The sequence below is a fragment of the Electrophorus electricus genome, chromosome 1, assembly GCF_013358815.1.
Source record: "Electrophorus electricus isolate fEleEle1 chromosome 1, fEleEle1.pri, whole genome shotgun sequence".
NCBI lineage: Eukaryota > Metazoa > Chordata > Actinopteri > Gymnotiformes > Gymnotidae > Electrophorus > Electrophorus electricus.
The window spans coordinates 18,738,438-18,759,319 of NC_049535.1; the positions used below are offsets into that span (position 1 = coordinate 18,738,438).

Here is a 20,882-nt window from a genome sequence, read left to right on the forward strand (position 1 = left end):
GTGTGGAGCCGTTACTGCAACAGCTGGCGAGTAGTAGACGGCATGGGAAGCGTTTGTACGGATAGTGTTTAGCTCATTTTAAAAAACAAAAGCATTAGCCATACATTGTTGGACTGTTTATTTTTATGTGAATGTATTTTGCCTAATAGACGATGGATTGGGGTGTATGTAGCCGGGCCCTTGTGTGGTGCATTTTGACGACGTTTTTCAGTAATCTGCTGTTAATGGTACGTATGCCTACGGTAACGTTGGATAGTTAACGTTAGTTAGCTGGACAACCATCTTAACGCTAGATAATTTTGCACAGTTTTTGGCAAGACCTGCAGACTGAGTTTAAAAGAACGAATCGAGGGGAACTGTTTGCCTAACGTAGCTGTTCGGTTTTTGTTGACATTTTAGCTAGCTAGCGTTGGCTTACTCGAGCCAACGTGTCCGCTAACTATTCAACACACTGACAATGTGGGAAACCACTGAGAGGATGAAGGCTCTATTACGTTGGGTAGTTATGTTATATGTAGGAAAACTGAGAGCTGCGTAATTGTTATATGTGGGAAAACACTGAAAAGAATATGGTTTTACTAGCTTAGCATATGTTCGATAGGTACCGTGACAAGTATGATTAAAGTGATCTCACCGCCTGGCAGTGCGCAAAGATCGTACCCGTTACCATTTTTAAGACTGAGCCGTGATCAAACTAATCTAACTAGCTAGCTAAACATACAGTTAGTTACAAGTTAAGATTGAATGCTGTATGTCTTAGCCGTAAAGTCAAATGACTGTATAGCTAGCCATCTTGGATAACTTCTGAAAACAAGCCATTTCCACAACTAGCGCTAACTGGCTAGGTAATGTAAGCTTGAAACATAAGTTACGGGGAAAACTGTCTTGGCCTTGTGTAGCGTTAGCTGGTTTGCTAGCTAGCTAACTTCCTTGAAGGGGAGTTTTGCTACATTTTGACCTATCATTTCACTGCCTTTTAACCTGTGTATAATAAATTTCACTAGTCACTGGTTTAGCTTGATCTATGGCATTTAACATGCGCCGTCTTTGCTGTGTTGTACGTGTTCGTCAGGGTTTCTCATTACCTCTCGTAGCCTGTGCTCTGTGAGCTTGTAATGGAAAAGATTACTCCCTATGGACTGTGTTGGGCAAACTCTTTCTAAATGTTTCTTGAATATGCATGTGTATTGTGGAACAAGTCAGTGCATGGCCATGCATAAGAATTGTCTCCGAGCATATGGCTTCCATTCTTTAAAGGCAATACATTATGTTGAGGTCTATGAGGCTTATCACAGGTTAGTGTGTTTGTGCAGGCAGAGTGGGAGATGAGTGAGAGATGTAGGATATATTGTGAACGCTGACCAGTAAGCGAGACGTACGTTGTATTGTGAATGCTGACCCGAGACTGCTGACCAAACATTACATAACACAATCAATAAAAGTGCATTCTTTATGTAGAAGACAAATATATTAATTAATGAATATGTATAACAGCCTTAGTTTGGCTAGAGGATATGACTTGGTCTTGGTTAAATCTTTTGACTTTTTGGTCTTGGGATTTTTTTGTGTGTTAATTTTGTATTGTATTTATGCATTTTGGAGTCTTGCTCCTCCCTTCAATGGCACATGCTTTACAGTGTAATGCTCATTCCCTAAGTTACAGTGATTATCTCTAGTTGCTGTAGATGGGTGAGCTTGTACACAAAAGGCTAAGCTGCACTTTAGCAATTTGACTATTATTAATAATGTTTTCCACTTCCGTTTTTGCAGTTCTCTGTGTGGCTCTAGAGAAGCAGTGTTGGGTATTCTTAAAATGTCTGAGCACAGTAGTTGCAGCTATGCTGTTTCTGCATCAGCTGTGCTTTTTTTTGTTTGTTTGTTTGTTTTGTTTTTTACCGTTGGAGGCTCATCAGTGTGGGTTAGGAGGGTGCTTTGCTTGGCTAAGCACTGGAATACATGCCCTCTTTTGGGGGAAGGGCCTAATAATCACACAGCCTGGTGAGTAAGGCTTACAGCACACAACTGGTGTCTTAAATTAGGGGGTAAACACACTGTGTGGAGAAAGGGCCTGTCCCATTTATAAGAGCTATAAGAGCTCTGTGTGTGCTAGTCAGTGTGTACAGTATTACTCCGTGAGATTATGCAATCTCTGGCCGATTTGTTGAAAAAGCGTTCCATGGATATCAAAGCAATGAGACACTTTGGTTTCCTCTTTGTGCATCAGCCTTCAAAGTGGTAAGCTATGACAGTTACAGGTTAGCCAGGCAGTCATTTGAGGCATCTGGTCCAGTGGAAGGTTTGGGGACACCTGCACGCTTCTCTGTTCACCAGAAACTGAGAGCTTGCTTGGCATTTTCGGTTTGGAGAGAGTGGAAGGGGGCGGGGGGGTGTGTGAGTGGGTGAGCTGTGCTCTTTCTCGCTCTCTCTCCATAGTGTCTTCATGGGGGAAGAGGAGGAGGCTGCAGTGGGAGTGTGCGCAGGTGTGCAGCGTTTGAACAGGGGGGCAGAGCAAAGGAAAACGCAGCAGTTCTTTCTCTCTCCCAAGATGCACAAATAGAGGTGCATGGACCTCATGATTAGATGGAACCCCCCCCCCCACTAGTCCACTAGCAGTAAGGATAGGGTGGGAGCTGCAGCAGAGCTCATGCCCTATTCATTGTTTCTGGTTCACTCATAGTGTTTTGTTTTGTTTTTTTCCCCTGGCCAGAGGATAATAGTGGGGCTCCCCCTTTGAATCTTGGTTCCTCTCAAGGTTTCTTCCTCATGTTCTAGGGAGTTTTTCCTTGTCACTGGGGACTTGGACTTGGACATTTGTAAGGCTGCTTTGTGAAAACATCTGTTGTAAAAAGCACTGTATAAATACATTTTGATTTGGTCTTTGGCCTATTATGAGCAAGATGAGCATGAACAAAGAGGAACATGATCCTCGGACCAGAAGTTTTGTCCCAGCATTCTTTATTAGCAGCAGCCCTGGAGCATTCTTAAAGACATAATGCACCTGAACATCCACTGACACTGGAGTAGCAGGTTACTGACTGCATTGTAAGAATTAGAACTGGTATGAGAACTGGTCTGCTGCGGATTTAATTTGTTGTTGGCAGAGTTTGTGTTAATGTTCAGGTGAGAATGGTTACCTCCCTATGAACTCACACTCAACCTCAGAGTGCTGACCTCAGGAACCCTGTCCTGCTATCAGAGGGGGGCTTTGTCACAAAGGAAAGCTTTTCTGCTCCTATGGTTATGTGGTTAAGATTGTAAAAGTCTCCGAGGTCAGCTACCAAATCCTGATTGGACTTGTAGGAGGATGTTGAGAAGCTGAGGCCAGAACAGCTGAGTACTGCCACCCCACCCTTCCAGCTTTGCCAAAATACACAGAAAGAAAACAAGTGGCATATCCGTTAACTGGGGTGGATTATGGATTCAACACACTTGCTCATTTGGCCCAAAGTTGTCTTACAAATTCATAGACCACAGATTACCCTGTCTCTCACTTGTCTTATGTTCATTCTCCTTTTTACTTTCTTTCTCATCAGCTCTGATACTTTTTTTCCCTCTTTACTAACAGATGTACAAATGTGGCAGATATTCCCTTGTGTTTATTCTCTGACCACATCCAGACCTCTCTATGTGGGCCCATTCTGTACCCTGGAGAGAGAGAACTGAGAGGCCTTGGAATGACTGACATTCACATGGAACCATGAGCTGTTCGGCCTACGCAGCACCTGGACTGTGAAAGGCCCCGCATTGCTGCACTTTGGTTTTACCAAAGCTCTAGCCGTCGTCGCCTGCAGCAGTACAGTCCTAATCTGTTACCTTGCTCGTCTACGCTGTGGGCCTTCCCTTGGGCTACCACCTTTGCGACATCCTCTTGGTGCCGTCTGGGTTTATGGAAGATGTGGCCTGCGGTTTCCTAAATCTTTCTACTCGCAGGCTGATGGCATACATTAAAGACATTTTACACTGGTCTAGACATGTCTAGTGTGTCTGTGCTTGCTCGTGGAAGTGGGAGTGTCTGCTGTGTCTCTTAATGGAGCCAGAGAGCCCTAGATTGGCTAGATCACTTTATGAAGTGTCTATCATGCTGCGATGTGGTGGGTTGCTGTTTCAGTTGCAGTAACCACCGTCACCCATGCGTGTCGTGGCTGTGTGGCAATGGTGACTGTTGGTTTCTCACCCATGTTGCAGGGCATCTGCAGTGCCAACACGGTCTCACTGCCTGAGAGTCTGCTCTTCGTCTCCACGCTGGATGGCAGCCTCCACGCCGTCAGCAAGCGCTCTGGTTCCATCAAGTGGACGCTGAAGGAAGGTGAGCGAGCCCCCAGTGCCATCAGCTCCAGACCCCCTGGTTTCCAGAGCACCTCTGGGAGACCTGATACATGCCTGGTATTGTTCTAGCGTGAAACACACTATTACACAGCACATTGAATCTAACTATTAAGTGAAAAGTGTTTGTGCCTAAAGGGAGATTTTTGCCCCACCTTTCTAAACACGGAATGGTGTCGTGGACAACAAATAACCACAAAACATCTTAATATAAAGGCTCTGGTTTAGGAATATGATTGTCGGCTGTGTGACTTGATGTGGGTCTTGTATGTTGGCCTATTCGGATCAAAAATCTTAGGTGAGCTCTGTCAGCAGAGTCCTGCAGCATGTAGGACGTACACTGCAGAGGATGCTTTCAGCAAGCCTCTTTGCTTCAGTGCAATCACGTGTGTTCAGGCCTTGCTGCTTCCACAAACGCTCACTGGCAAACATTAACCACTCAGAGGACACAAACAGCCTGTCATTGTCAAGGCCAGTTGGTGGGCAGAAGCACATTGGTTACCCCACCCCCTCACCCACCTGCTCCAATCAGCACCTGCTAACCTTTTGCTCAATAATCAGAGCGGATGGAGCACTTGGTCTTCCGGCCCCTCATCCCTGCAGCGGGCTGGGTAACCAGACGTGCTTGCTCAGCAGGTCTTGCTTCTTGAAGAGCCTGTAAAACGTTCACAGAACAGCTTGAAAGGAGGGTGCGGTCTCAGCAAGCCGTTGGGGACCGACCTTGTGTGGTGGCGTTATGGCTGGCCGAATGTTTGTACAGTAGTAGCGGTGCATTATCAGCGCGCCGTGTGCTTGTAAGAGTGTTTGCACAGGCGGATACTGGATCAGGTCCCGTCCTCCCCGTTCAGTGCAGTGTAAAGGTAATCCAAATATTTGGGGTGTGGGGCATTAATATAAACAAGCTCACACTAAACTGTTAATGCAGCTGTTTACGTTTTGGGTAGAACCAAACAGTTTTCATCAACTCTAGGATGAGAACGTGGCTACGTCAGCAGCCCTCAATGATTTAGCGTGCTGTGTTCACCTGCCTGCATTCCAGCTCATTTAGCACACTTGCATGCCGGCACGATGGCAGTCTCATTGTCACGTATAACTGAAGCAGCATCGTCTTCTTCATGCAGATCCCGTTCTTCAAGTGCCGACCCACATGGCAGAGTGAGTAACCTCCTAGCCTTCTACCGTGCTGGCGTGGGAATGGCAACGGCAAAAAGAAACAGGAACCAGGCAGTCTGCTGAGCTTGCCTGACTCTTCCTGCGTGCAGCGTCACGCAGTGCCATCGCATCCGCACACCTCTAGTGATTTTAAGACAAACCAAACAACCCCGGTCACTTTGGTTCCTCACCTCCGTGCCTTTCTCCGCTTCACAGGCCGGCGTTCCTGCCAGACCCCAACGACGGCAGCCTGTATTCTCTCGGAGGGAAGAACAGCGAGGGACTAACGGTGAGCGAGAGATGGAGAACGCTCATGAAACAATGGCACTTCTGCTTTCTGCAGAAAGCCTGAATCACCGGTCTCGCCCACATGCTGAAACCAGGCACAGTGACCTTGGCGAAAACATTTTGGTCTCCTTGCATAATTTCAGCTGCCATAAGTAACATTGACCACGACTCCTACACAGCCAGTGGTAGTGGGCAGGAAAGATTTACCGTTTATTATGAAAATATACACACAGACCACAACACCCTCAGCGGCTGGACAGATCATTTTCCCTCCGGATGAGGAGATTGTGTTTTGGTTTAAAAGCACATGAGTAATGGAAGTGGTTTGATTGTGTACTATAATGAACGGCTGATGTAAGTGGGTACTGTTGGTGTCGTTGCAGAAACTTCCCTTCACCATCCCCGAGCTTGTCCAGGCCTCCCCCTGTCGTAGTCCTGATGGGATCCTTTACATGGGTAACTCACTTCTCACTTCCTCGAAGGGCTTTCTGAGGATGTGGGAGGAGAAATTTCTGACCACACATGCAAAGGGCTCTGATTTCTGATGGTGGAGCTTTGTGTCTCCTTAGTATTAGTCTGTAATTAAAACTACTTTATTTCTCACAGTCCTTGCGTGAAGGCATATATTGTTAATTAATGTGTTTGTTGTTGCCAACATCTCAGTGGTCCATCTGAGTCCCACTGTGTTGTGCTGATTTACTAGGACACTCATCAGTAGCTAAAACATCTTCTTCATCTAGCTTTAGATCAGTTGTTTAAGGGGAGTCGTTGGGCATTACTGTTCTCAAATCGGCGCATCACGCTGATTTTACTACCTGCTGAAAGATGGTTAAAGCGAATGAATGTACAATATAGCTCACTCTGTTTCTGGAATCTGCCCACACGGAGCACTGAGAAGGACAGCAGAGACATTGACCAGAAGTCCTCGTGCAAGGGTCACGGTTGGAAGTGTCCGTATTAGTAGCAATGCAGCCACCCCCATGGCTAGCCACAGTGTTTTAGTTCACCGCTGACCATGTACAACTATCTTTCCTCAACACAGTTCAATTATCTGCGAAGTGACACACCCAAATCGCTTGCTATCGTGTGTGTGTGTGTGTGTGTGTGTGTGTGTGTGTGTGTGTGTGTGTGTGTGTGTGTGTGTGTGTGTGTGTGTGTGTGTGTGTGTGTGTGTGTGTGTGTGTACAGGCAGACCGACAATGTAGCTAGTTAAGTATAGTTCAGCACGCTATATCAGAATATGTTGGAGTAGACAGTGTGGTGGAGGAATATGTAAAGAAGACACCCAGATGATGCCAGAAAATGTCCCAGTGCTGCCAGTAGATGAACTGATGTTGCCATAATCTCACAGTTCTCCCATATCAATTTCCTCTCCCCACTGATACCCATCCATGGGGGATATACGTATGTTAAATAGTGATTTAGTTTCAGAAGACAAGTGATTTAATCCCATTAGTTGTTTGGCACCAGTGAATGTGGATCTGGAGGGTTAAATGTTTGATGTGCTCTGCACTTCTAGCAGTTTGGCTCACACCACAGTGATATGCACTATCGTAGTCACAGGAAGTCACCTAGTTTGACTCAGCAGTTTCTGCTTGACATAAACACACTGTGTGCTGTTCATATCTGTGTTCATCTCAGATCAGATGTTCTGCTGTACCTAAAGTTTGCTTCTCTTGTGTAGTTAGTACATGGGGAGGAATATTTCTATCTGAAACCCAGTAGTGCGTGTCTGACTGAACAGAAATTGTTGATCCTCACTCCCTAGCTCAGTTAAACACTTCAGGCTGACTTCGCAGAAGCGCTTGGCACATAACAGGAAGGGGGAAAGAATAAGTAGAGCATGTCATTGGCCAAGGTTCCTCCGGTGTTCCTCCTTCATTTCTTAAAAACAGGGCTTTGCTGTCATATTCAACAATGGGGAAATGGACAACCTTTGTAGAGTAGCGTTTAGTTTTTGTAACTAATGCTGCTCCACACCACGGACATGGTGTGCTGGTGCACAGACACTGACAAGACTCTTCTCCCCATGGGCGTGCAGGTAAGAAGCAGGACGTATGGTACGTAGTGGATCTCCTGACGGGTGAGAAGCAGCAGACTCTCACCTCGTCCTTTGCAGAGATGCTCTGCCCCTCCTCCTCCCTGCTGTACCTGGGCCGCACAGGTGAGTCTGCAGCCGCCCGTCTCCCAGCAGGTCCGCCACGGTCAGCGCGAACCCTTGAACAGACCCACTCTAGTTGCCCACAGTGCTGCCCTTTAACAGCAGACTTTACAGTCTCTCCATGTCGAAGATGGATTTGCACCGTGCAGGTGATGTGAAAATACTTTTAATCACCTTGATTGGGGGCACTTTTTTTTTTATTTTATTTTTTTTAATCCAAGGTCTTTTTATTAGTTTTGGTAACTTTGATGCATAGAAAATAGGGGAAAAAAAGGCAACAGGAAAGATGAAGGTAGGGAGAAATTACAGAACAGAACCCCTTGGCACCCTATCACCATCACAGATGCAGATGCATTATACATCAGCAAGCAGACAAATAAAGTAATGACAAGAATAACAATAGTGGTAGCAACAGTAGGAGTTGTAGTGGTCATTCAATCTTCTAATCCAATATCCACAGAGACAGTCATGTCTTGCGCCATCACCTCTTATAGTATAGTGATTTTTGTTTTTGCTTTTCTAAAGGCAAATGGTGCATCACATCTTTAACCCAGATCAGATGTTGGCGGGGACTTATCTTTCCGTTTATGCAGCACAAGTTATCTTGCCAGGAAGGTTGCAGAAGCTTTCATACCTTTTGGCTGAAGTGTTTATACAAACATCCACTCAAACATTAGTATTTATAGTTGTGCTCATATGTTTACATAACCTGGCCGAGTTTGTGATTTTTAAAACTATATTTTTTCAGAGAATAATAATGATAATACAACCACCTTTCTTTTATTTATGTTTAGTGTTTGGGTCAAGCCATTTATCATCAAACAATTGTTTAAAATCATAATGAGAACAGAAACTACCCAAATGACCCTGATCAAAAGTTTACATACCCTAGCCCTTAATACCGTGTATTGCCTTCTTTAACATCAATGACAGCTTGAAGTCTTTTGTGGTAGTTGTGGATGAGGCACTTTATTTTCCCACATGGTAAAGCTGCCCATTCTTCTTGGCAAAATGCCCCCACTTCCTTCAAATTCTTGGGCTATCTTGCATGAACTGCACGTTTCAGATCTCCCCAAAGTGGCTCAATGATATTGAGGTCAGGAGACTGAGATGGCCACTCCAGAACCTTCACCTTTTTCTGCTGTAGCCAATGACAGGTCGACTTGGCCTTGTGATTTGGATCATCATCATATTGGAACATCCAAGTGCGTCCCATGCGCAGCTTCCTAGCTAATGAGTGCAAATGTTCCTCTGGTATTTTCTGATAAAATGCTGCATTCATCCTGCCATCAATTTTAACCAGATTTCCTGTACCTGTGTAGCTCACACATCCCCAAAACATCAGCGATCCACCTCTGTGTTTTACAGTAGGGATGGTGTACTTTTCATCATAGGCCTTGTTGACTCCTCTCCAAATGTAACATTTATGGCTGTGGCCAAAAAGTTCAATATTGGTCTCATCACTCCAAATAACTTTGTTCCAGAAATCTTAAGGGTTGTCTCTGTGCTGTTTGGCATATTGTGAGCAGGCTGCTTTGTGGCATTGGCATAGTAAGGGCTTTCTGCTGGCGACTCTACCATGCAGGCCGTTTGCAGCCCTTAAGTGCCTGCTTATTGTGCATCTTGACACAGCCACAGCACTTTTTTTCAGAGAGTCCTGTATGTCTGCTGACCTTATTTGTGGGTTTTTCTTTGCATCCCAAACAATTTTCCTGGTGGTTGTAGCTGATATTTTTGTTGGTCTATCTGACCTTGTCTTGGTTTCAACAGAATCCCTCATTTTCCACTTAGGGTTTAAACACTGCTGATTTGGCATTCTCAATTCCTTGGGTATCTTTTTATATCCTTTTCCTGTTTTATAAAGTTCAACTATCTTCTCCCGCACATCCTTTGATGATTCTTTTGCTTTCCCCATGTCTCATGCACAGGTCTGTCAGGAGCCCAGTAACTTACTGTCTCTTTATACACACACACTGATTGACAAGCAAACAGATCACAGGTAAGGATGGTTACCATTAGTAGCCATTTAAACCTGTGTGTGTCAACTTGTGTGCATGTTATCATGCCAAAATTTCCAGGATATGTAAACTTTTGATCAGGGTCATTTGGGTAGTTTCTGTTGTCATGATTTTAAAAAGGGCAAAAACAATTGTTTGGTAATAAATGGCTTTACCCAACCGCTAAATAAAATGAATAAAAGAAATGTTGTTGTATTATCATTATTCTCTGAAGAAATATAAAAAAATAACATTCTGCCAGGGTGTGTAAACTTATGAGCACAACTGTATTTTCTTTTGTGCATTTAGACAGAGTGAAAAATTCCAGTGTAAAACCATTCAGAAGGATACCTGCATCAACAAATGAGAATGTAACAAAGATCAGTCAAACAAAGAAGAAATTCTAAGGGTTGTGATTTTCTCGGTTATAAACAAGTGGTCTTTTCTGCCACTCTCTTGGGGATTTGTGAAGGCTGCTGTTCGTTGTTGTGGTTAGTGCGGTTCTGCCTGTTGCACTTCCAGAGTACACCATCACCATGTATGACACCAAGAGCCGAGAGCTGCGGTGGAACGCCACCTACTCGGACTACGCCTCCACGCTGCCTGACGACAACACCAAACACAGTGAGCTCAACTTCCCCTCTAATTCGCACCTGTGGTCTAGTGTTTGCAGCTCTGCTGTGATGCTTCTCATATTAGCACACCAGTTGCTTCAGCAAGTCCAGAGATGTAGTGCTCCAGATTAAATACAGAACTACCTTTTTAAAGGAAAGCTAAATGAATTATTTAATCATTTTTGATATTATTCTTGTTCTGAGGCACTATTTCAGTCTTGTAGTAAGCATATTTCTAAGAAGCTATGAGACTTGAATTTCAGGACTTAAACATAATGGTAGGCCATACCTATCTTTCTCTGCCTATATACCTGCAAACCTGAAACTTGGAAACAAAACAAAGGCACAGAGTCTAGAATTCCACTTGTTCTCCAGCAAGGTATAACATTCAGTTGGCTATGTGGCCCCTGTCATCAGATGCTCTTCTATTTTAAGGCCAATATGAGCAGAAAGCCCCTTGGCTTCATTCGGCTGATGTTTTATGAATGGCAGCCAATGGATTGTCGATAAAATACGCCAAAAATATGGCCACTTCTACGATAACAGCCAATGTTGGCTCTGGTCCCCACCACTTATACATCATGGTGTGGCTTTTAAAAAAATGTAATTTAATAAACATAATCACTGTCTACTGTAACTAGTAAACTGGCTATAAGTACAGTGTGCTTGTTGCAGAACACAAAGCAACTTTACTTTTTAATTACTTTCAAAATGGCAACCAGTAAATGAGTGTGTGAGATGAGACTATAACACTGTCCAAATGACAGCTGTTAGCTTTAGGTGCAAAGTGCTGAGACGCTGCTGATTTCAAATTACCTATGAATAAACAAGAATAAGTTACAATTAGCCTGTAACGTTCAAGATACTGAGTTACTCTAGAATGTAGCTTAGAAAGCACACCATCCCCAACACGGGAGGCCAGATTTCCACGTTTCGGCCTGCCCCGTCCAGAGATGGCGCACTTTGTGTCCAACGGCGATGGCCTGGTGGTGACGGTGGACAGCGAGTCGGGTGCTGTGCTGTGGGCGCAGAACTACAACTCCCCCGTGGTGGCTGTGTACATCTGGCAGCAGGAGGGCCTGCGGAAGGTGACGCACACCAACGTGGCAGCGGAGACGCTGCGCTACCTCACCTTTACCTCAGGCCAGGGCGGCCGCCTCACCCAGTGGAGGTACCCCTTCCCCCGCGAGAGGAAGCCCGAGGACAAGCTCACGTAAGCAAGCCCGCGACCCATCCCCTCACTCAAGTTTTATATATACACACACACACACACACACACACACACACACAAATGTATACAAAAATATATAACAATGTATGTATAATATTTGTATGTATAATAATGTACACAATGTACATATGGATATGTGTATGTACACAATGTACAATTCCAGCTTACAGATTTACAGTCACATGGTGGTGGTGGTTTCAGTTTCCCTGATTCAGGGCCCGAATGGCCTGTGGGAAGAAGCTCTTGTTCCTTTTCCCGTTTTCTTTCCCCTTGTTAAGGCGCTGGTTGTTTAAGGATGTAACGTTGTACTTGCCTGTTTGAGCGTTCCAGTGCGCTGTCTAAAAAATGCTACATTCCTGGACTTATTATTTATTTCATGCTTTTTTTTTTTTTTTGGTTTTTCCTTGTAGTATGACGGATAGGCACACCAGTCACTGAGAATGTAAATATGCTTCAGGACAAACACAGTGCCTGTCTATGCTGAAATCAAAGGCACATGTCTTGTATATAGTTCATAGAGCAGAAAAGTACACCATTTCTTTCATGTTACTCGGAACAGACAAGTCTTTTCTCGTAGAAAGTTCCACAGGCAAACGCAAGGCTGAGGACGTGTGTGGTTTTGTCTGCGTTCCCACAGGTCCACCCTGTACGTGGGCAAGTACTCCACCAGCCTCTACGCATCTCTCTCCCTGGTGCACGACGGAGTGACCATTGTGGTGAGTAATATGTAGCCTCATGCAGCGGGGGGGTCCCTGGCCGGTCGTGGTGGTGTTTGTCAGAGTGACCTCTACTTGGGCAGCGATTGGCTTGACACACTGGCCCTGGACCAGGTGGACTCTATGCGGCCTTCGGGGTGTCCCAAACCCCCATGTGCATGGGAGGGACAGGGAGTTCTGAATGTCACTGGTCCACTTCATCAGGACCTGTGTGCTCGGGCTTGACAATGTAGCGGGTTACGGTGCCTTCAGGTCATGTTTCTCAGTACACGGCTGCCGAAACAGTGCTGAAGTGTGTTGTGCACAGGCTGATTAAGCAGTCTGAAACTACTTGCTGAATCATGTCTCTGTCTGTCTGTGTCTGTAAATGGGTGTGTTTGCGCACGTGTCACCCAGCCCCGAGGCAGTACCTTCCCCATGCTGGAGGGCCCTGATAGGTCAGATGCCACCGTGGAGGAGGAGCAGGAGTGTGTCATCACGCCCAGCACCAGTGTGAAGTTCAGCGCAGCCCTGAAGGAGCGTAATACCATCAACTACATGAGGAACTACCTCCTCCTTATAGGTATGTCACAGTCAGGCTGCCCGCTGTCCGCTGGGACACTTCAGTGTCGTCTTATCATCAGTCATGGCTTTGGACAAAAGCATGTGCAGACCTACAGTAAAATAAGGTTGTGCTGCCCCCTAGTGGATGAAGGCCTTTAATAATGCATGAAATATTTTTATGTAATCAAGCAGCAGTTTGTAACTGTTGCATAATGGGTTACGGGTTAAATTACTACTGGGCACTGTTGTCTGGGATGGAGTTGATGTATTTTGCACTTCTAGGCATCAGCGTTGATCCCTGTATTTCAACAGTATTCTAGTTCCCTGGGATCTTGGACTCTAACCTACTGTGTTAGGATGTATTCTATGAGTGAAGTATTTTTGTAAGTCACTCTGGATAAGAACATCTGCCAAATGCTGTAAATATAAAAATCTTCAACAAAAGACTGTTGAAGAGGAACCTTGTAAAGGCATTGGTTGTTTCTCTACCAGGCCATCATGAGACTCCACCTCAGGCTCATAAGAAGATTCTTGAGAAATTTCCAGAAAGCATTCCCCGTCAGCAGAGCAACGTAATTCCTCCCACCACGGAGAAAACCATTGAAGAGGTGAGCACTGCGTTCATGTGCAAAGCCACAACCTGGGCACACGTCTCTAGCATGCTAATGCCGGCTAACAGAGCTGATCCGGTTGGCCGGTCAGTCAGTCAGTCTGTCTGTCCCTACTCCCCTCTGAGCCAGAAGGTGAATGACAGTGGCATGGACGACAGCAGTCCGCTGCCCCCTCCCGTCCGCTCCCTCCGGGAGACGCCTGGACGCATGCCCCGCACTGAGGCCCCGGTGGACAGCATTCTCAAAGACATGGCCACCATCATCTTCAGCACTTTCCTCCTGGCTGGTTGGGTGGCCTTCATCATCACCTACCCCAAGGTAAAAAAAAAAAAACAGGCATACAGAAGAGGTCTCAGCGTAGCCACCGTCGCTGAATTTCCAGGAGGTTTGGTTTTGTATATTTGAGTTTATTTCTACCTGTTTGACTTTGTTCTGAGGGATTGAATCACGCTGTCTCCTGGGTGTTTGGTTGGTCGTGTTAGCGTTTCCGTTGATGTTTTCTGTTTAGAAACCAGCATTGTTTTACCTTCTGTCCACGTTTTTGCTTAGCTAGCTGTATTGTTGCCAAGTGTAGCTTTTTGAACTGGTCTTGTTGCCTAGCAACAACTGTGCTCAACACAGTGGAGTGAAGCACTTATCCAAAGTGCGCTGCCAAACATTCCTGAGCCGGTTTCAGAGTGGTGGGCCCACAAGAACCAGCTTAACCCATACTGCTCTCATTCCAGCCTTGGGTGTTGAAACCTGACTCGGCCACTTCTCATAGCTCTCCTCCTTCTCCTCCCTCTTCAGTCTGAGCGTGTGATCTGAAACGGAGAATACTGATCCGGGATTAGTGCTACCCCTTCACTCAGGTGTAGTGGTTGGTGTTGGACAGGCACCGTGCTGATGGTTCCTCGGTCTGTGCACAGAGCGTGCAGAAGCAGCAGCTCCAGCACCAGCAGTTCCAGCAGAGGATGGAGGAGAAGCTGGAGCTCCTGCACCGCCAGCAGCTGCTCTTTCAGCCGCCCACCGAACCCGACTTCCTGGAGGCGGCCCGCAGCCGCTCCGAGAGCTCCGACCACAGCACCACCAATGGGACGCCACGCGCCTCCAACCATTCAGACCTGTCGACGGTGGAGGCGGGAGCGGCCGGCCCTGAGCACGAGGAGGGAGGTGAGGACGATCACCTCGGTCGGGCTGCCGGGTGATCTCGAGCCCCAATGCTGGTCCAAGCACGTCTGACCTGGTCTGACTGGTGTCCTGTGTCTGTCGTTTGTAGAGGATGAATCCAACGCTGTCCGGGTTGGAAACATCACCTTCAACCCCCGAAATGTTCTTGGACACGGCGCTGAGGGGACAATTGTGTACAGGTCCGAATGGACATACGTAATCTGGTTCAGTGTGATTGTATTCTCTGCAGTGCTGTTCACTTTGTGTCCTGCACCGTAGCATCCTAGACTAGTCCTACATTTATGCAGATGAAACGTGTCCTTTTCCCTCTCGCTCCATATTCCAGGGGTCAGTTTGATAACCGGCCAGTGGCTGTGAAGCGGATCCTCCCGGAGTGTTTCAGCTTTGCAGACCGGGAGGTGCAGCTGCTGCGGGAGTCAGACGAGCACCCCAACGTCATCCGCTACTTCTGCACCGAGCGCGACCGCCAGTTCCAGTATATCGCCATCGAGCTGTGCAGTGCCACCCTGCAGGAGGTATGGGCCACTCTGGTGCACCGATGGCAGGGGAAGCCCGAGGGTACACCCTGTAAACACCACCTTTTAACAGGAAAGACAGAGTGCAAACGCATTTCTCAGGGGTTGAGTGCAGTTGCTGAGGTAATAATCAAATGCTTTGCACTCTGCTGCTGGCCAGGATCATGGACGGACAACACGTGTTTTATGTTCTGCGTTTCTCTTGGCAGTATGTGGAGCAGAAGGATTTTGATCGCCATGGTCTGGAACCAGCAATACTGCTGCAGGAAACCATGTCTGGACTGGCACATTTGCACTCTCTCAGTATAGGTACTGCTAACAGAAACTATAGACTGAACAACACTATAGGTACTCCTGATAGAAATTGCAGACGTAGACTGACGAACTATAGTATAGGTACTCCTAAAATAAATAAGGAATAAGACGTAGGCACTCTTAAGATGGGTTCACACAGCACTTTTTTTGGAAGCCTGTAGAACATGAGATGGGGTACACTGTGGTTTTTAAACACTGAGTCTGGGTGTGCTCTAATCTGACCCCACATGTGCTGCAGAAATGAGACTCCATGCCTTTTATCACTGTAACCTGCCATCTGATTGGTTTTCAGTAAACAAAAGTATGTATGATGTAGGCTGCTTCGTCACTACGAGTGGAGCAGGCCCACATTATAAATCATGCCAAGATGCATGCAAACACAACTAGAGGAGCCCTTAGAAAAACGTTTGAAACCCCTACACTGCTTTCCCCTCTAGTCCACAGAGACCTGAAGCCGCACAACATCCTGGTGTCCATGCCGAACGCCCACGGTCGCGTGCGGGCCCTCATCTCCGACTTCGGCCTGTGTAAGAAACTGGCGGTGGGCAGACACAGCTTCAGCAGGAGGTCTGGGGTGCCCGGCACAGAGGGCTGGATCGCACCCGAGGTGCTCAGTGAGGATGCCATGCACAACCCTGTGAGCGATACAGAATGATACAATATAGAATGACACAAGTTTGATACAATTTTTGATTTTGGGGGGGTTTAGTTTGTGTAATACTGTTTTTAAAAAGTTAATTCTCCAAAACTGTACCTTTTTTTTATATTCTACAAATTTAAAAAGATTACAAAATGGCAAGTGTGTGTGCAAAAAATTGGTCTTGAAAATGGTGCACTTGAATTATAAGCAGTACAGAAACGTGACTTGCCGCATATGAAACCTTATATGGAAACCTTTGGACAGGACCCGGGTAATGCCTACAATACAGTTGTACGTTTCTATTCTTTTTTTCCTCTGTTACAGCAGAGTTTTAATGCATGAGAATTAGTACGTTCTTACACTTCGGTAACATCTCTTTAAGTGGGTCATTGCATTGGCGAGCAGAATAAGAAAATGGGCGTAAGTACAGTTTGTTCAAAACAGATATTTGGCTGACATTTGCATTTAAAAAAAAAAAAACCCTGCTTTTTACAGTACTTGACAAACTTTATCTCTTTACATGATGCACGTTTGCCATGCTGATTGTAATTCAATCAGGTAGCATTAGTTTGGTCATATAGCAGCCTTGGTCTTCATGTCAGCTTTTCTTTGTGAGCCAGATGCATTGTTTCAGCTCATTTACAGAACACACCTCTATCAACTCAAGGGCATCTAAACTTTTATTAAAAACAATTTAATTGATTTTTTTTTTTTTTTATATATATAATCATAGGATATAGACGCCAGTCTGAGTTTTCTAGTCTGTTGATGCATACCAAGAGTAGTGCATGTGGTTTTGTTATGCTCTTGGCCTCGCACATTTTCATTCAGTGGGAGTTGATAGCAAGTTAACTTGTGATGTAGCACAAAAGACCAACCAAAAGTATACATTTAAAGCAAGTTTGCATTTATTTCTGATTATCGTGGGCTCGTCTTGGACTCACCAAAGATGGTCTTATCTACATCTCTTGGGGTTAACCAGACCAAGTGCTGTAAGGCATTTGGCCAGCACTCGAAACCATATGAAGTGAGCCATAAACCATTTGAACTATAGGCCAAATGAAGTGAACCTCCATTAGATTGAAATACTTGGCAGAGGATTCTTTCACAGCCGCGAGTTTAGGTGCTAAAACTGAGGATGCTGGCATTTGCCAAGTAGCCCCATTAACATTTGAACAGCATAATGGTGTCACTGGTCATTTGTCACAGATGTCTTTTCTCCATTGCAGACCTGCAAGGTGGACATTTTCTCCGCCGGCTGTGTGTTTTACTACGTGGTGTCACAGGGCAGTCACCCGTTTGGGAAATCACTGCAACGGCAGGCCAACATCCTCCTGGGTGCTTATTCGCTGGAACATCTGCAGCCAGACAAGCATGGTATGGCTATCACTTCCTCTGCATTGCACATCCACCCCTAATATCGAGCACAGTCAGAGACCGCAGGCTCGATCGCGTACCAGCCTGTAGCCCTTAGTTGTTCTCGCGATGAAGCTTTCTCTGTCATGTTTCAAAGCAAGTCCATGAATGTGTGTGTTTTTGCACTGAGCCTTTGATGATGCCGTTTTGCAGAAGACATTGTGGCCATTAACTTGATAGAGCAGATGCTAAGCATGGACCCTGAGAAGAGGCCATCAGCAGAGAGGGTTCTCAAGCATCCCTTCTTCTGGAGCCTGGAAAAGCAGCTGCAGTTCTTCCAGGTATTACCAGCCACACCATCGCTGTCTCTCCATAAAGTTGTTCCCAAACCTGCTCTGATCCAGTATCACCACTGCCATTCTAAGATGCTTGACCAATTCTGATCCCAACGTGTAACGGGATGCTGCTGCAACACTTATAGGATGTGAGTGACAGAATAGAGAAGGAGCCACTAGATGGACCAATCGTGAGGCAGCTGGAGAGGGGTGGGCGGGGTGTGGTGAAAGGAGACTGGAGGGAACACATCACAGTGCCTTTACAAACTGGTGAGTGGATTCAAATTAGATGTGTTCTGTATGCAGCAGGGCATGCAGATGCAGAGCTGATTATGGGTTCAACTCCTGCCCATAAGCATTCGAGAACCACATTGATACTTGGAGAATGTTTGCTGTGATAATGCAGTAACCTGAGATTTCCTCTTCCAGATCTACGCAAATTTCGCTCCTATAAAGGCGGATCGGTTCGAGATCTGCTGCGTGCCATGAGAAATAAGGCAAGCCTACTTTTACACAATTGTTTTGAAAACTGCATTTACTTTTTGTTTTTTATGACTGTATATAAAATAAAGTCCACCCTCTTTGAATTGAATGGTTTTACACATCAAGACATTTAAAAATCATCTGATCCTTAACAGGTCTTTAAAATGAGAAATACAAGTTCAGATGAACAATACACATTAGATTCACCATGTAATTTATACATACATATTTAACAAAAACGAAGCCGAAAAGGAATGTGTGAGAAACAAAGTACACCCCATGGAACAATAGCTAGTAGAACCCCCTTGTGCAGCAATAACTTGAAGTAATTGCTTTCTGTATGACTTTTTATCTGTCTCTCAACTCGTTCTGGAGGCATTCTGGCCCACTCTTCTTTATAGTGAGGTTTTACATATATTTGTTTATGTACTATTTCTCTGAGCACTGTATGCTCTGACCTTGGGGTGAATTTGCTGGGATGTCCATTCCTGGGAAGACTGCCCACTGTGCTGAAAGATTATTCATAAGTGGAAAACATTCTCATTGTAGAATGATGGACTTCTTCAAAGAGTTTTGAAATGGCCTTATGACCCTTCCCAGATTGATGGGCATCAGCGTTTGTTTCTCAGAGATCATTTCCTCATGTCTTTCCTACTTGCCACCTGAATGCTCCAGACCAAAACTTCTGCTTTTGGTGGTCACATTTGCTGATGCTCAACTAATCGAGGGCATTTGATTGGCAGCACCTGACTGCTGCTACTCTCTCAACTCCTGTGGATGCCGTAAGGGTGTACTTCATTTTTCACACAATGCTTCTGAATTCTGTGGTTTTACCTATCGGAACATAATCAAAAATCATCTGGTCCTTAGCAGGTGTTAAAATATTAGATAAATACAACAAATGAATAAATACAAAGAGGATGTACTTTGTTTTCCACATGACTGTATCTAGAGGTTGCTGAAATCCTTATTTAAAAAAAAAAAAAAAAAAAAAAGAGATGGTTTACACTGAGCCTAATTTAAGCAAAGCTGCTTTTGCCTGTACAGAAGCACCATTACAGGGAGTTACCCAGGGAGGTGCAGGAAACTCTTGGCTCCATTCCAGATGACTTTGTCTTCTACTTCACCTCCCGCTTCCCACACCTGCTGCTGCACACACACCTGGCCATGCGCACCTCTGCCCAGGAGCGCCCCTTCCAGCCCTACTACCACAGCTCTGAGCTGCTCTCACGGACCGCTAGCGCACAGCCTGAGCCCAGAACCCCGGAGGCGCGGGCACCCCGGGAGCACCAGGGCCTGCCTCAGGCGTGCCCGGAGCTAACACACCTGCCCACGCCCCCTACTGGCCTGGAGCCCGTGCAGCAGGATCTGCCCAGCACAGAGGACGTTGCCTCATAGACATGCTCTGCCGGAGACGCTTCCGCGGGGACACGCTAGCTCTGATGAACGTACACATTCCAGGGTGGCATGTTTGGGTCGCTGGTTCAGGCCTGCAATGCTTGAGCCCCTTCGCTACAGGAGCTGCCAGCTCATCTCATGTGCCTTATTCACTTGTTTTTGCTAAAATTGCTCAGAGCTGCCTAATGGTTGTGGTGAAGCTAGGCTAAAAGATATCAGGACTTGATCCTGTTATTCTGACCATGATGTTTTCATCTAATAGTTTCATTTTATTTTTTTTATTATTCAACCATTTTTAAGAACTCTTTTGTAAAGGCTGAATACTGTGATGCATATGAATGAGACAGAGACTATAATGTTGAACGCTTGCAGTGATCATGGGGATTCTGCTGGAGGAGGATGGCTGTGGCGAGGCTCCTCACTGTTAAGTGCATATATTTGTAAATATTTTGATCGGTGATGATCAGTCATCTTGGCCAGTGTGCCTTTTAAATCTCACTACACTCTGTGTCTTACCTGTCAGGGTCAGAGAGAGTGTTCCTTTGCTTTAATGCTATGCTGCATTTGGCTGTTGTATCCAAAGGGAAATATCTGTTCTGGTTATATGTATGCATTGTGGTTTCAAATGCAGTAATTACCACAGCTTGTTACCAGTTGTTTCCCATTTAACTTGTACAATTTACTTGCAGGAATGTGTGATGTAGTTTTCAATCTAAAAATCTTAACTGTTTTTGGATATCATTTTAACTGTCATATGATTCCTGTTTTTAAATGGAAATATAGATTCATGGGTTGCCACGCACAGTTCCTGTCTCTCTTGTGCTCTGGGGCCATTTTAAAGCACAAATTAATCATAGACCTTTTCTACAAATTTTCAATGCATTAAATGGGAAAGCACTCAAACTTGTTACCATTAAAATATATTTAGCAATGATTTTTAACCATGTATTTGGGACATGTTTAATTGTTTAACACATTGATGTTGAAACAAGTTATCCCTCTACGTTTCCATCCTCCCTCTAGTCCTGAAGCGG

General features: G+C 45.5%; 1 protein-coding gene across 1 annotated transcript; it reads left to right on the forward strand.

Moving 5' to 3' along the window:
- Positions 1-9: 9 nt before the first annotated feature.
- On the forward strand, positions 10-20,789 carry LOC113575314 (serine/threonine-protein kinase/endoribonuclease IRE1). Its single transcript, XM_027006756.2, has 22 exons — positions 10-227; positions 4,186-4,306; positions 5,445-5,478; positions 5,692-5,764; positions 6,147-6,219; positions 7,805-7,927; positions 10,444-10,545; positions 11,487-11,748; positions 12,404-12,482; positions 12,879-13,044; positions 13,518-13,633; positions 13,766-13,954; positions 14,545-14,788; positions 14,895-14,985; positions 15,132-15,321; positions 15,531-15,630; positions 16,074-16,273; positions 17,506-17,653; positions 17,846-17,973; positions 18,114-18,237; positions 18,397-18,464; positions 19,498-20,789. Exons 1-22 carry the CDS (start codon positions 153-155, stop codon positions 19,846-19,848), a joined length of 3,057 nt encoding a protein of 1,018 aa, XP_026862557.2. The 5' UTR covers positions 10-152; the 3' UTR covers positions 19,849-20,789.
- The last annotated feature ends 93 nt before the right edge of the window (positions 20,790-20,882 follow it).

Bases quoted from the DNA above. Each gene is read 5' to 3' on its own strand.
- LOC113575314 (XM_027006756.2), top strand. From the start codon at position 153: ATGGATTGGGGTGTATGTAGCCGGGCCCTTGTGTGGTGCATTTTGACG. The intron at 14,986-15,131 runs GTCCGAATGGAC...TCCATATTCCAG, and splicing joins GAGGGGACAATTGTGTACAG to GGGTCAGTTTGATAACCGGC. The intron at 15,631-16,073 runs GTACTGCTAACA...TTTCCCCTCTAG, and splicing joins TTTGCACTCTCTCAGTATAG to TCCACAGAGACCTGAAGCCG.